The sequence below is a fragment of the Colletotrichum tamarilloi genome (assembly GCF_030869305.1).
Source record: "Colletotrichum tamarilloi strain Tom-12 chromosome Unknown Scaffold_10.1, whole genome shotgun sequence".
Lineage (NCBI taxonomy): Eukaryota > Fungi > Ascomycota > Sordariomycetes > Glomerellales > Glomerellaceae > Colletotrichum > Colletotrichum tamarilloi.
Genome location: NW_026849393.1, coordinates 1040306 through 1055738, shown reverse-complemented (window position 1 = coordinate 1055738; position 15433 = coordinate 1040306). Strand labels below are relative to the sequence as shown.

At 52.1% G+C, this 15433-nt stretch overlaps 5 protein-coding genes across 5 annotated transcripts; 1 reads left to right on the top strand and 4 right to left on the bottom strand.

The window, feature by feature from the left end:
• Window positions 1–5914: 5914 nt before the first annotated feature.
• Window positions 5915–6292, bottom strand: CTAM01_04502 (uncharacterized protein; the record flags this gene model as incomplete). The annotated part of the gene is made up of 1 exon (XM_060520532.1): window positions 5915–6292. One exon carries the CDS (start codon window positions 6290–6292, stop codon window positions 5915–5917), a length of 378 nt encoding a protein of 125 aa, XP_060385177.1.
• Window positions 6293–6720: 428 nt separating this feature from the next.
• Window positions 6721–8420, bottom strand: CTAM01_04501 (3'-5' exonuclease; the record flags this gene model as incomplete). Its single annotated transcript, XM_060520531.1, has 2 exons — window positions 6721–7394; window positions 7442–8420. The coding sequence occupies 2 exons, from the start codon at window positions 8418–8420 to the stop codon at window positions 6721–6723; spliced, it is 1653 nt and encodes a 550-aa protein (XP_060385176.1).
• Window positions 8421–9028: 608 nt separating this feature from the next.
• Window positions 9029–9554, top strand: CTAM01_04500 (U6 snRNA-associated Sm-like protein LSm5; the record flags this gene model as incomplete). The annotated part of the gene is made up of 6 exons (XM_060520530.1): window positions 9029–9053; window positions 9103–9159; window positions 9218–9256; window positions 9315–9342; window positions 9393–9456; window positions 9519–9554. The coding sequence occupies 6 exons, from the start codon at window positions 9029–9031 to the stop codon at window positions 9552–9554; spliced, it is 249 nt and encodes an 82-aa protein (XP_060385175.1).
• A 438-nt stretch (window positions 9555–9992) lies between these two features.
• Window positions 9993–13993, bottom strand: CTAM01_04499 (transmembrane amino acid transporter; the record flags this gene model as incomplete). Its single annotated transcript, XM_060520529.1, has 5 exons — window positions 9993–10183; window positions 10237–10347; window positions 10410–10468; window positions 11650–11822; window positions 11888–13993. 5 exons carry the CDS (start codon window positions 13991–13993, stop codon window positions 9993–9995), a joined length of 2640 nt encoding a protein of 879 aa, XP_060385174.1.
• A 1275-nt stretch (window positions 13994–15268) lies between these two features.
• Window positions 15269–15406, bottom strand: CTAM01_04498 (uncharacterized protein; the record flags this gene model as incomplete). Its single annotated transcript, XM_060520528.1, has 1 exon — window positions 15269–15406. The coding sequence occupies one exon, from the start codon at window positions 15404–15406 to the stop codon at window positions 15269–15271; it is 138 nt and encodes a 45-aa protein (XP_060385173.1).
• Between the last annotated feature and the right edge of the window lie 27 nt (window positions 15407–15433).

Below are 15433 nucleotides of genomic sequence, written 5' to 3'. Positions count from 1 at the left end.
AGGAGGGGGCGGACAGGCACGGGGGGTTCGAGTGAAAGTGGGACCTTCAGAACGGTTTAGGAGAGAAGGGGGACCCCTGGTCTCTCCTTTCTCATTAGACAAAATGAACCGGTGCCTTCCTTGCTCGAGCAAAACCAAAAGACTAAAAAAGCAGAGGGAGAAAAAGCAAGCAGTGCCGCGGCGACCCTGAACGGCGAGGTCACTCCAGTAAGGTACCTTGGCACAATAAGGTAGGTAGGTCTGCTGCTTCTGCGGAGTTGCGACGAGGTGAAGCCAAGGTGAGAGGGAACGAGAGAGGACACTAGTAACGAATTGCGACGCGAAAGCGAGCGAGCGAGTGTCGGTCAGGTCGGTGAGGATGTTTCCTGTGTGATAACGAACGCTCTGGATGCGAGAGTGTGTGCAACGATAATGTAGGCAACGACTGTGGAAAGTAAGTGATTGATGGAGATGAAGATGAAGATGAGAAGGGGAGAATCAATGGCACGGCTCATGTCAGGACAGGGAGAAGAAGTTGGCATTAATGGCAAACATAGTGTAGATGCTAATTATCTTTGATCTTCAGGAGCACTGCAACTACGACCTCCACTCAATGCCGTGTACAATCACAGATAGAGGTACATCCACGCTATTCGACTCCCATCACACTACTACAAGTGGTACAGTGAATACAGGGCAAGTTGCTTGGTGGTCAAATGCGCACTGACAAACTGGGTAACCCAGCCTCAGTCAAGTCACTGCAACAGCGGGATGGCGATGGCAAAATCAGGGTAGGATTGGCACATTGGGATGGAAGAGGGGGATGGATGGGACGGCGTTTGACGTCGTAGGACTGGCGCCAGGCTTCGAAAGACTTCATTCAAAGCTCAGCAATCTGGCAATCTGGTAAATTGGCAGAAGGGGACCCGGAGATTCGCGCGTCAAGTTGGTGCCGCCCCTTCCACGATTCACAATCAATTGGCAGACGATTTCCGGGTCTTTTAGATAGATCTTTGCCTACGAGAAACCCGCAGTACTATAAGGTACCGTACGGAGTATACACCGTACTCGTAATTCGGGGCGGTGTTAGGAAGGGGCGAAAGGGCAACCTACACAGTACATTGATGATTGATGAAGGGATGGGTGTGTAGGATGGCTTGGATTGGATCCCCTCCCCAAATTTACCATCTCTTGCAGGCGACTATTTCGTGTGCAAGGTAAGGTACATACCTTTTTGTAAGTACCTGTTCGGGTTGTCTTGTACGGCAGAGGACATGCGGGCAGAACTGCCGCAGCCCACGGATGAAAAGATAGGAGACAGGGATGGATGGCCAGGTCTCGCAAGTGTGGAATGCCCGCCCGCTAAAGAGGACGCGCCGAAGAGAAGGCGCGGGCGGGCGGCGGGCGAGTGGGAGTGGCAGAAGTGGTTCAGAAACTGGAAGTCTTGGGTGGGCTCAGAGTCATTGAGTGTAAGGTGATGGTTGTGTCGCGGCTCAGGAACCGGCGCTGCTTGTGCACTGTTGCTGCCGAGACCCCTGACTAGTAGGAAGCATTAGCCGGATGCTGATAGGAAAATACCTCGATGAAACGGGTCAAATCGAATGTGTTGGTGTGAAATGTCTTGAACTGACGTAGCGGGCTACTACGCCACGGGATCAAGCCGTTTCTTTTTGGTCCCCGCTGCGTCAACTGGAGCCCAATCTGCTAGTCAGGAGCTTTGGAAAGTTCCTTCTTTCACTGAAGATCCCGGCGTAAACGGCTGCCTCTACCCGTCGATTCTCTTAATTTCGAAATCCTATTGGCAATATGGACAAGACGGAGTAGGTATGCAAGTATACATCAGATACATCCATCGAGTTTATCTCTGCAGCTGGCAACAACTGTGAATACATACTTAGGTAAGGTACTATTACCTTAGTCGTCAACCACGCGGCATAAACCGCCATTTTGTTTCCCACCTCAGGCGCATGCTATTCTCATTTCCAACCCGCACCTGGTCGTTTCCACCCCTGGACCGCATCAACTCACCTCTGGGCCTCATCTCCAACTCTGATTACCTGATATGCAACCAAATCTACAAAGTACTTTCCAATCTGCGCCGTCTGGTCGTCGTCGTCGTCGTCGTCACCTTGTTGATTAGCGCAGCTTAAGCCCCGAAAGAGTCTTCATGTAGGTCTCGGACATGTGCCAGATGAAATGAACATGCAAAGATGAGAACAAAGGAAAAGCCCAAGTCTTCTAGGCGTCTTCCATGAACCGGTAGAGCTGAACCCGTCCAGGGAAAGAAGCATTCCATTCCGCACGTCTCCTCATTTCAACAGCTTTCCCCGCCCCCGAAACAAACCTGGACCGGCGGGAACCCTGAATCTTTGGTCGCTCATTTTTTTTTTTCTCGCAGCTTAAATTACCTTACAGTCCATGTCACGCTGGTAAACTTCTTGAAACATGCAGTCTCTGCCCCCGCTCGATGCAGAATATTCCCGACGTCTCCAAAGTCAATGTTCCAGAGTACCTGCGGTATAGATACACTCCACTTTCTTTTTCATTTTCATTACAGAGTCCGGACTATTTGCTTTGTTTTTGCTTCCGTAGAGAGGTAAATGAAGGCGACGTGAAGGTTGCACACATCGGTGTCATGGCAGCTGTGCGACAATGCCACTGGCTTTCACCTCTGCAGGAGCTTGCAGGCGGCAGTGCGATAAGAGGCGCTAGAGACGCAGGAAGCGGCAACTGGATAATAGCACCAACGACGACGCAGCCCAAGTCGTCACCCAGACGTTGCGCACGGCGACCAGCGGCGGCTGCGCGCTATCTCGATCGACTTGCAGCTTGAGAGAGAGAGAAAGAGAAGTGGGAACTTGGAAGCAGACACTAGAGATTGGTGGTTCAGATGGCGGATGGCTTGGGAACACCCGACTACCTACACTAGCGCAAGGGAGGAGGGCGGACAGTTTCGTGTGGCAACCGTTCGTGGTCGTCTTACTGGCCAGTGCTTCTCTGGGTTTCTGGTGTTTCTCCTCCTCACCATTGGTTTATCTTGCGGCACCATAGCTCACTGGCATCTCTTGCTTGCATCGTTTGACCTGGCTGTTTTCTTTCTTGGGCGGCTGCGGCTGGCGGCGTTGGTTCGTTGCCACGTTCACGGTTGACAGTTCCCCAACTGTTTGGGGCGGGATGCAGCGCGACTCGCAGCTGCATTTTGTCAGCGGGGACTTTCAGCTGGCAATTGCCCGCTGAAAACCGCCCCAGTTTCCAGAGTCCAGTGGCGGCTTCCCGGCTTTGCAGCCGCCGGCCGGTCCAAAATAATTGCCTTGATGCCGTGGCTGATGCTCTCTCTTGGTTCCCTCTGCACATCCAACCGCGTTTGCATTCGCGACCACATGTCACGCCCAAGGGGCTTCGGACTTGGCAGCATTCAGCAGAAAGCATCAGTTGTGCCATCCGATATTGGTACTGCTTCCTATAATGGGCCACCTGGAAACTGCAGGTTTTTTTTCCAAGCCTCCAGGGACGAAGGATGTTGCTTCCGAGCCTTCATTCTCCGTGTTTGACTTGATAGCGCCCATCGAGACCCGTTTACTTGACGGATACATCCCTGGTTGATGTCATGATGGATCTGGTCCCGTCCCACCTTCATCTGCAATCTCACCGGCTAAGGTAGCGACTACTGCGTACGTGTAGAGACAGACGTCCCACTCGGTGCAGGACCTAGCTGGACAGTGAGATGACTATGCCAAGGACTGAAGCGTCCCCCTAAGTCCACCTTAGCGATTCCTTCTTGGAACAAAATTTTTGACAACGGCCGCGGAGCCAGTCTCTAGCTTGGTGTGCTAGTCTAGATATAGACAAAAGTTCGGGTCTCGGTATTGTCCGTATACTGCCTCCACATCTGTTCTCATATCACGTCTAACACGACACCTTCGCGATGAATTTGGCACGGTCCGAACTCGCAGTACTGCCTAAGAAGCCTTCGAGAGTCTGGAGCCTCGGCCAGATACCGCCTTAGCCGAAGCGCTACCTGTTTCTAGTATCTCCTATAAGCATCCAAACCCTTATATGCCTTTGCGGTATCGACCGTCTTGTGGACTATGCAGTATACCTTGACGTCGAAGTTCACGGCAAAGGGCCACCCCAGGCACTACAGAGAGCATTTCACGATGATTTTCGTCGAAATTTCGAGAATATCCAGGGCATGTGGTGCAAATTGGGTGTGGCTTAAGCTTCATTGTGCCCCACATGGTGCCACTGCTCATTTGCTCTTCGATTTGCCATTGGTTTCGAGTTGAAGTCTAGATATCAGTCTTGGTCACCAAGCTGAAGAGCATGCTTGGTCCCTTGGCTCTCCACAGCTATCTCGATAAGCTTTCAAGCACCATGAGCCGATCGGTTGGCAGCATCCACAAGTGGGATCGCAAAGGGCTTTGGACACGGCTAAGACTCTTCCTTTTTACGCTGGCCAAAGACAAGAAGCCACTGGACATAAAATAGGAACGAGCCTCGTTACTAGCATGGATGGAATAGCCATGCTTTACTCGACAACCTGGTAGAATTAGGCCGAGATGTATCACATGTTCGACCGAGTGCCTCATCTCCAGTTCGATAGATTTCAGCAAGCCTCGAGGCTACATGATCGTTCGGAGTAAACGATGAGCATTTCAATATGGCAGTCATTTGTCCTTGGTACCATACCTCGTATAAGCCAGATAATCGGGATCACCGGGCTGTAGGCCGTAGCAATCTGCCACAATACCCGGTGAAGTCCACACGCCAAGGTCCTAAGCGCAGGTAAGAAAAGAAAGAGCTGCGGATTGGTTTCGCAATCCGATCACACGAACGAAGGTCTCGGGTCAGAAGCATGTCAATGATGCATGGAAGAGGCAGGAACCGTACGGGAAAAGCACCGCCAAAACAGCCCGAGCGCTTCTCCGAGAACACCCCAGACGTCACCTCACGACTTTGTCGAAGACCGAGCACGATCCTAGTTCTAGAGATTGTGGAGAGTTCCCTAATGCAGTTGCAGAGACAGCCCTACAATGCCAAACTTCGGACGGCGAGGCAAAGACGTCAAAAAGCAGGAAATATCGGGCGGGCCACAATCGGATGATGATCTGCTTGGGAGGCCGTTCGCAAGCTGCGACGGATTCGGGATGATGTCGAACTTGTTTCCTCGCTGCAAAGCCGTGAGGCCTGTTCGCTCGGCCATTCCGAGTTATTTTCAACCTCGGATGTCAGTCGTGGCCAACTGCGAAAGACATCTGAGCTGGCCTGGCTGAGGACTTGAATCAACTCCCCTTCATCATAGTTGTGAGGGTGACTGAACAGGTCATGAACACATGCTCGTCTGAACCCATGTGTACTAAACAAGCATCGTCTCGCAATCGCTGCTCTATAATATTCAGAATCTCCTTGGCATCTGCTTCTTCCACGGTTGGCAATCGTCACTATGTTGTATGTTGATGATGTTCTTGTACTTTCCAACTCCCTGAGACCCCAACAAGAGACGAACCGTCGAAGAAGTTTATGATTTGTGACAGAATAACAGCCCAGATGATTTTCCTTCTGTTTAGGAACCGAGGTATCTTTCTCGAGGCCAAATAGTTATGAGTATCCCATGCTCTCAACCTGTCCCCATCAACCCGTTCGCCACCACACGTGTAGTTCATCTCGTATCGCAACATGTTGCTTGCTACATCTCGCATGTACCCTCTACAGACAATGACGGCATTCTAAACTCGGCCGAACATATCCTTTGTTCCACATATACATTTATTCTTATACCTTGACTTGGAAATGTGGCAAATTAGAAAAGAGGCTACGAAATCAAGCCCACAAGCCTCACACCACGCGCCGACAGTCGTAGACAGACAATGTCAACGACGTATCATCGCGTCGCGCAATATTGTGGCTGTGACGAGAGAGATCGTCCAATACCCATTCAAACGATACGATGACAACGACGACGACGACGACGATGGGGTAGGTCTCCCATGTCGTGTAACCCCAAAGTCATGTCACCCAGGCAATAGGAGTCAATAGTACAAGTCCGGTGTGATGATATGTGCTGTGCTGGGCCTCTCCCCACCACAACAAGCTTACTGACATGCATCAAGAGCATGAATAACTGACCCAAGAAAATGGTTAGATAGAAAATGACAAAAATAACAGTAAATACCTGTGGCTCAAAACAAAACAAAAAGTCGACTCGACCCCGCAACCTATTGCACGCAAGAAAAAAAAAACAAGCTATCCATGGCATTATGTAAGACCGTGAGCCAACATACGTTCTTTGCCAGAATTCGTACCGCTCGGCCATCGACTACAACGGACGGTGCTCGTTGATGAACTGGTCCGTCTTTGGTGCCGATAATGGAAGCCATAGGGATGAGAGTTCATCAAGGGCGAGTGCGTGTTGTTACGGTGGAATACACAATGGACGGCAGACATCATGAAGACAAAACAAGAGCACCAATCAAAGAGCTCTACCGCAATTCATGTTTCGAAACATGCAGGGGCGGCTGTGGCTGACGTGCGGCTCGGCGATTGGCAAAGAGTCGACGCGTCCATATGTTTTCTCACGGGCTGCTGATTACTAGCGAAGACTATGCTCGTGGAGGGAGGTGAAATGTAACCAATGCGGGTATCTCTATTATGCATGAATCCAATGCTGAACTACACAACGTATTTTTCTTGGTTCGCTGACTCGTCATGCTACCCTCTTCGTGAATGTAGCTGCGCATCATCTCACGCAACCGAAGAAGAGGCCCCAGTATCGGGCTTATGAGCCTCCAACATCAAAGCTTTGTACCTGCCTTGCAGAACCTCCTTCGGCAGCGTGTGCAGAATCTCGTTTCGCAGCCGCTTCTTGTCGAACGACAGCTTTTCCAACTTGAGAGCCTCCAGAATGTAGCTCACGACCGTGTTCGTCTGGAGCGGCGGGTCTCGGAGGACCTTGGCAACGGCCTCGGGCGTGAGGTCCTCGTTATCGTTCCAGATGAAGTAGGCTCGTACGGCGGAAGGTGAGGCGTGGAGGGATTTGATGGTGGTCCGGTAGCTGGCCAGCTTCTCATCGGCAGCAACGACCCTGGCATCCTTTTGGCGCTTCTGGGTTGGAGCAGCCAGTTTGGCGGCTCTCACGCTCTCGGCGATTGATTGACCCTCGCCATCTGCCTCAACTTCGAGACTGTCTCTGATTGCTTGGCACTCCGAGGCCGACAGAGGTGCTGAGATGTTGCGCGGGTCAGCCTCCAGAGGTTCAATATTCTCTTCTGCCATTGGGAGGGTGACACCGTCTGCGAGCCGGATGTTCAGGCCGAGCTCAGCATTATACGGGAGCGGCGGAGTTGGATCGAGGCTCTTGCGCTTCCCATTGAGAACATGGAATAGTTGAAAGCCGGCATAGGCATCTGAAGCAGAGTCTAGGCAGAGTTAGCAAGCAGTAGAGAAAAGTTCTGCTAACACTTACACATGAGCTGGTCCATGTTCAGGGACTGGGACCAGTCACTCGACCGGACATCCTGCCCCTTGAACATGGGAAGACCAAGGTGTTCCTTGACCATTGTAGCCAGAGGTACAGGCCTCCTGTTGATCAGTCTCACTTCGCCACTTGCTGAGTACTTCACAAGCTTATACATATGGCTCAACTCGAAGACTCCCCTCGTATCGACCTGCAGATGGTTTCGTATCCGCGTACAGTCACCCTTGATGTTCACGCCGACCTTTCGCACATCCGAGTCCTCCATGATCTTCCGAAATGTCGGAGCGACAAAGTCGTCGGTGGGAAATAAGGCAATGTGAAATAGAGCGATCCGACTCTCGTTGGCGACCTGGATCAAGGAAACATTCTTCTTCGGACCCGAGGTCTTCTTCGCATCCGGGAACCACTCGAGGTCGAACCCAAGGACTGAATCATTCACAAAGTATTGACATACTCTCTCCATGGTGTGTTTGGTCTTGCAGTAGTGCACCTTGACCTTTTGCTCGGCCCCGTCTACCGATGGTCCTCGAAAGAGTGTGTAAGACCAGAATGAGTCTCCCGTGTTCTCTTTTGCAGCTTGGGCTTTCCGGAATGCCGGCAGAGGGATCTTGAAATCCAAGTCTGTCTGCGGAGGATCTGCTGGCTCTGTAGCCGCCTTCGTCTCAGCCTCAGCCTTGCCCTCCTTCGGACCCCCTGCGGTCTCTGCTTGGAGCGTCTGGGCAGTGGGAACGTTGTCTAGCGCGGGCTGATACTCCGGAGCGGTGTAGAAAGGCAGGTCATCGCTGTCAGAGTCGATAATCTCGTTGTTCGGCTTCGTCGCGACTGAGGGCTGGCTGTTGTCTGGCGTCGTGGTGTGGAGAGAACGCAGCATGTCCACTCGAGGATAGGATGTCTCGTTCTGACTCGCTTGGCCGAAGACGATGCCTCGAATGGGGTTCCATAGTCTGGCGTAGGAAGAAGGATACATTGTTGATTTGGAACGTCTGCGAGTCGTCGATACTGTCAGTGAAATGCCAAGAGCAGCTTGCAGTTCGGTGAAAGGGGTGTTCATACGTTTGGACCAGCATCGACCTCGGCAAAAGTCGATGATTATATAGAATAGAACTGCTGCGTCTAGGGAAGCTCATCCACGCTACTCGCGGGTGCATCTGAAGGGGAAGTGAAGCGCCATATTTGCCACCGGGCATTGGCGCGACAAAGTGAAGAACGGTATTCTTCAGGCAGACGCGTCGTGGGTGATGGAGGGGTTCAATTAAAGTACTGAGTAGGCTCTGTGGGTGATACGCGCCCAGTTGGCGGCAACGACAGCTGGGAGCTCCAGTGATGTGGCTTAGTCATTCACAGGTCATCGCGCAGTCACCTGACATGGGCCGTTACGCTCACTCCTCCGGCCTAAGTCCACGACGTCCATCATCTTGAGCAGCGCCGTTTTGGTCAGGCAAAGAACCTTCGTTTGGTGTACCAAAACGACCATCATTTCGTTCGACGACTTTAATCCCTGCGGAACCCCTGTAAGGAGACTTCAAACGTGAAGAGTTCAGAATCTCCACCAGATTCAAAGATTTAAGCGGCAAAATGGCGTCGCAACTGCTCCCTCTGGGTGAGTGGACAAGCCCATGAATGCAGATCGTCGAAGCTGACGAAGATAGAACTTATCGACAAATGTGTTGGATCGAGGATCTGGGTTGTCATGAAGGGTGACAAGGGTACGGCTGACCATCAAGGGCTCGAGTGAACCTGATCTGCTGACTCAAATGATGGCAGAATTCAGCGGCACGCTCCTGGGCTTCGATGACTACGTCAGTAAGTAAATCTTGAATGTTGCGCTACCCATGGCTGGAAATATCTAACGAGAAAATAGACATGGTGTTGGAGGACGTGACAGAATTGTATGTGGCCGTTTTGACGGAAACGTATACCCCTGCTAACTACGGGCTAGTGACTACTCTGGCAACCACACAAAGCTTCCCAAGATCCTGCTGAACGGCAACAACATTTGCATGGTACGTCAAGTTTCCTATTGGGTTTTCTAAGAGAGGTGAGGAGAGAGACTGATGATGAGCAGCTCATTCCTGGAGGAGAGGGTCCGGTGACCGCATGATGAAGTTTGGACAAGATTCGCATTTGAGCAGAGGCAGCCGCTCTTCAAGATCACAGATAGACTAGGTTCATGATTTCTATAACCTAAAGGATGGCATCAGGGAGGCACCAGGGGTGGTACGAGCAATGCCATGACGGCTGAAGGCGTTGACTCGCTACCCAAGGGGACAGCACCAAAGAGGGCTTCAAGGGACTGGGCATACACATAAAAAATGTCACGTAGGGAGCCTTGCAGAGCATCGCGAAATTGACGACGTAATGCGCAATGATCAACTTTTTCTAATCCGAGGCCCTATCTCAGCCCGGAATGCGAAAACCAATATGACGATTCCCCATGCCAAACTTCGGTATCAGACCGTTATTCCGTAATGACCTTATCCGCCTAACGCCCAGAGGAAAATCCCACGCGAGATGTAAACCACCGTCTCGTATGTCCGCCTTACTGGCCCTGCTGATTCGAACGGCCGGCCTCGACCATGCGACGAAGCTCGAACTCGCGAGTAAACTCGCGACTGAGGTGGGACAAGTCCTGCATGAGCTTCTTGATGACCTGTACCAAGGCTTCCTTGGCGGTGATCGTGCCGTCTGTCTGGACTCGAATGAACATCTCGGGGACGTTTGGATGCGCGACTGTGACAAAGGTTTAGTATGCGTGACGCTGGTTGGAGGGCAATGCGCCTTACTCTTGTAGCCCGCCATGAGGACGTTCTTGTGCATCTTCAGGTGCTCGGACAGGAGGTTGCCAAGAGTGTGGTCCTCCTTCTTGATGACGAAGTCGGACGTGTTGGACATTCCTGGGAGGCGTTTAGCTTGGCCGAATGGCTAGGAAAATGGTTGAAGGGTGTACAAATCGTACCAGAGAAGACATTCTCCTCGATCTTCTTCTCGCCTTCACCGAGCAGGAAGAGCTCGAAACTATGAAAGAGTTAGTTCAATTTCCGGGTTCCGTTTTCTCGCAAAGAGACGCGCCGAGGAGGAAGGTTCTCAGATTGGGAAGACATGATGTAGCTCAGATGTGTTGAGAGAGGGTGGTTCTGGAGTCTGGGAGTCTTTGATATGCCTGATAAAGCAGTGATGCGATGGTTTATGTGCGTGGAAAAACAGGAGCAATGTTGAAATGCAGGATAGAGATTTAAAGACGTAGTTCCGTGCCTTGCGAAGGAGCCTCTGGCAGAGCCCGGCAAGGAAGCCAGGAGAAGACCATGGCCACCTCCTCGAGGGTTACGGGAAGGGTGACGGGAAGGGAAGCCTGAAGGGAATCATAACAAGGTGAAGCCGTTTCGAGTCCGTCTTCCGACCAGGCAGACATAGACTCCCTCCAAATCTCACAAAACAAAAGCGTGAAGATTGTCTCACCGATCAGGCGCGTTCATCTTGGTGATTCGTGATAGTAAAGGGGAGGGTGGAGTCGGTTGTAACGAGACTTTGAGGACAAAGCTGAAGACAATGCGTAGTTGGAGATAACTGAACGCAGAATACCGAAGTGAGACTCCATTATGGTTAGTGGAACGTTCTTTCATGACGAGGAATTGATGACTACCTTTTGGTTGGTAATGTGATTGAATTTGAGAGTTCAGCCGGGGTATGAGAGTTGCTGGTGAGTGAGTTGGACGTGGTGAAGCTCAGGCTCCTTCTCAGTAAAGATGGGCTGGAGTCCTAGGTAGTGGGTCCTAGAGATTTGGGCTGCGCCACAGATGTACAAATGTGGCGGTGCATAAGCTATTACGACCTTCCACGTCTTCCTTGATCTTCATTTCACCTCAATAGATTAGATTGAAACTCGCTAAGCCATGAGAAATTTTCGTTTTCTTGGCCTCTATGTCCTCAGATGATTTTCGAAAGGAGTTGAAGGATAAGTTGATTCAAAACCACTGCTACGTATACACATACAGAACTATAAACGTGGCGATGAGCCTCTTGTTCTTCAGTCTATGTACAAGCCCATGCTCATTGACGACCGGCCGATGCTGTCCAAAACCCTTGAAGAACCCGCTGGAATCCATGCAATGATTACCCAACGCTTTTCAGACAGCACTGAATGACAAATAAAAAATGCAGTCGCATGCGTTTCCCTCAGGCGCTTTGTGCCGATTTACTTCCCCCTGCGGTCGCAGTATGCCGGAGGTTTAGCACCATCGGAGCCACCAGCCCAGCTGTAAACAGTCAAGGTTGTGGTATAAGCCATAGCGACGAAGCCAAAGATGCAGAGTATGATATCAGAAATCTTCCAGAGCCTGTTTCTCGCAACGGCCTTGTAGTGAAGCAGGGGCTATTTGAGGGTTAGCAGTCAGATTCTATATTGACAAATTAGGTCATGTGCATGATTGTACTCACCGGGTAGATGTAGACAAGTGGAATGCAAGCAAAATTACCGACGAGGGCAACGAACTTGTCTAGATCATCCGCACCACCCCATGCGATGACGGCGCAAAGAATGACAAAGAAAAAGCGGTAGAGGTTCTTCTGCCACTTGATGTAGGGATTGTACTTTCCGCTCTTGGTGAACAACGCATTCTCGGTAATCTTGATAGCGGGGAAAAGCTGCAGAGGAATTGACAGCATAATGGCGATGGAGTAAAGGAACTGGACACTGTTGACAGCCTTGTTGTCTTGGGGCATGTTGAGGAGCACCACAGTCTCGGTCTTGGACCCGTAGGCGGCGTAGGAGATGGCACCCATGCCGATGAAGATGACCGAGATGATGATCATGACCGCCAACATGACACGAGGGAACTTGCTGGGGTTCTTCATCGACTCCTGAATAGGGATGATGAGGCCAATTCCTTCAAACGTAAAGATTGCCGTGCCTATGAACAAGGTCCAGTCGTTGCGGTTGAACTGGATGATGTCCGCGATACCATTGGTGGCCAAGGTGAGGATGTCGTAGTATAGCAGGTATGCAAGACCAAGTAGAATGAAGGCGTCTGCGATCAGCGCAGTAAAACTCAGCTTCTCGATGTCTCGCAGTAGGGAGAATGGCAGGAAGACAAGCACCTGCAAGAGGATCAACCACTTGACAGCGATGTTGGATTTGCAGTCCGATACCGCTAGAATAACGGCCTGCAGATTTTCTGACGTAAAGACCATGTACGCCGCCACGAACCCGATCTGGCTTATAACGATAGACGATAGGATAGTCGCCCTCATCCACTTGCCATAAAGAATGCCGCCAAGATCACCAAAAGATCCGTCGACCTTGAGACGAGTCGTGACCAATAGAACGAAGCAGTAGTAGCTCAGCGCTGCAACCCCAAGCAAGACAGCGTTGCTGAAGACCATACCACCGTTCAGATAAGCGCGAGGCAAGAAGAGAACTCCCGTACCAACGAACGACTTGAGCAGAAGCAGCGCCGCACTCATGGGACTGTTCTTTCCACTGCCGCCACGCTGCTTGCGTCTCCTTCTGTGGCGCGACGGTGTCAACAGCGCGCTGTCTTCCATAGGCTCTCTGTCGTCATCGCTTTCGTCGTCGCTTTCGTACATGTCCTCGCCTGAGGAGAAGTATTCGCCGGGTCGTAGGGCCTCGTCGTCTTCCTCCAACTCTTCACCTGCGAAGTGACCATATATCGAGAGGAACTCGAGGAAGCTGGACGTCAGCAGCCGAGGCTGGGGAGCTTCGCTAGCCTCGCCGCGCTCACCACCATCTCTGGCCGTGGAGGGGCTTCTTGCCGCTCTACGGAGGTAGTTGCGACGGAAACCTCCGGGAACTTTGATTGTATTGATATCAAGAATATCAGTCTCGGGATCCGGACGCGAAACGCTGAAACTCTTGCTGCGCTGCATCTTGCTACGGGCTTCTGCCTCTTCGGTCCACTTGTAAATGCCTCGAGTCACGTCTCCGCCTTGTAGCTGCAAACTCGAAAACTCGTCCTCGTTCAGTCCGGTGTCGGCGTCGGCGTTCACGGCCTGCTTGCCCTTCACACCATCACGCATGCTAGACTCTTCAGAAGCAGCGTCGGTGGGCTGGACCAAATGCCTCTTGACAATCTCGGGGTCTTCGTAGGCGCCAGCACCGGCGTTTCGCGAACGAGAGTCGAAAGATCCATAGTTGGTCATGGGCGTGCTCGAAAGCTGAGCGCCGGCAGCAGCAGGGGAAAGAGGTCGTGCCGGAGGGGTGGCAGAGCGCACCGGTGGTGTGCCATGCCTCGGTGGAGATGTCCCCAGCGAGTTGGACAAGGCGGCGGCGAGAGCCGAGACACCGGGACCTTGAACGCTTGAAGGAGCAGCTCCGGCAAGAGGAGCGAGACTTGCCGTCTCGCTAGCATCGCCTAGCCTACTTGAGCTCCCGACGAAGCGGCCGGTCTGGGGAGTGCCATATTGCTGCGAGGGTACGGGCGATGCCAGGCGAGCGGTGGCGTCTGCTCGAGGTAGAGAGCCGAATTGTCGGGACGGGGAGTCGGCCCTGGGAATGCTGAGGGGATCTCTCGAAGGAGATGCCATGATGGTGCCTAATGAAACCGGTCGCGGACTATCGAATGCCGGTATTCGGTATATCGAGGAGCCTCCAACCACAGCGTTGCAGATTCCGAACTGGATCAACAACAGACAACAAAGTTAGCGAGGTGTCATGGGCGGGAGAAGATGAGATGGGACGGAACCGGGAAGAGAAGGAGAGCTAGATGATGGAGAAGACGTAGGTTCGATTCAAGTACGGGGAGAGTTTACCTGGACTCAGTTGTAAGACAGCTGACGAGATCAATTGCAGCGCACGGCTTGGGGGGATGTGCGTTCGAAGCTGTTGCTACTGGGAACCCGTGATAAGGACGCCGCTTCCAAGCGGGTCGGGTGACCTAATCTGGCAGGTCTGGAGAGTCTGTGGCTCACACAGATAGCGTCGGGTAGGTAGCGCTACCTGGCGGCAGCCTGCCCTGCCCTGTAGGCTCATACGCTGTAGCAGGCCCTGGGTGGTGTCGGGAGCTGTGGCTGCGCTGCCGAAACCCGTCGGGCTATGACAACCGACAGCCTAAGGTAGCACCCAGGAGCTCTCTCGGGTTCCTCGCTCCACCCTCCGGGCATGCTGACCATGCTTGGTACTGAACCTGCAAGGCAATGTTGTGCCTGTGTTAGCCGCTCTACGCTGCCCCAGCCTCCAGGTGAGGTCTTGTCTCAGTCTCTCAGACATGGGTTGCGAGGTCTCCTAGGTTTTCAGTGCTTGGTAACGGTACTCTTGAATAATCACGTCGCCGTGCTACTCCATGTCACAGCTGGTAAGCTCCAGCCACCAACGATGAGATGCGAATGCATCATCTACTTATCTACATGGCTGCAGCGCTGTCTCGAGTTCCCTAGGTACAACAACAATACATAGTCTACTTGGGTGATTCCGATCATTTTTTCTCGTCTTATTCCATTCCCTCTGTTTCTGCTCTCATCTCTGACTTTTTCCTTATGTAATATCTTGAACACTTTGACCGGGAACCGCAGATTCGACTGTACCTACTACCTACGCCAGGACCTCTGCTTCTGGCCATCGGACTGGCTGGTATTGACCGTCAATCGCATGTCTGATTCAGCACAGCAAAACAGCACAGCGAAAATCTCTGGGATATGTGTCTTTCTTTCCGATGATCGGCCATCCTCCGGTCACTTCGAGACTTCCCAAACGCCTCATAATGGATACGACCTACAGTTTTTACTAGAAATGAGCCGAGTATTTCGTCTTGCTGCCAGCGCACACTACCAAAAAAACCAAGGTTCCCATCGGATCTTACCAGCTTAGGTAAGGCACAGCTCGACCGCCACAATAAGCGAACAGGTGTCATTGGCTGCATGCACATCCCGCCTCACTTGTTCCTCTTGCTCTGACGGTGGCACGGTGAAATGGGAGAGAGAGTGGGGGGCTAGCGCGCTCATTAATCCTGGCGCGGGCTGCGTATGAAC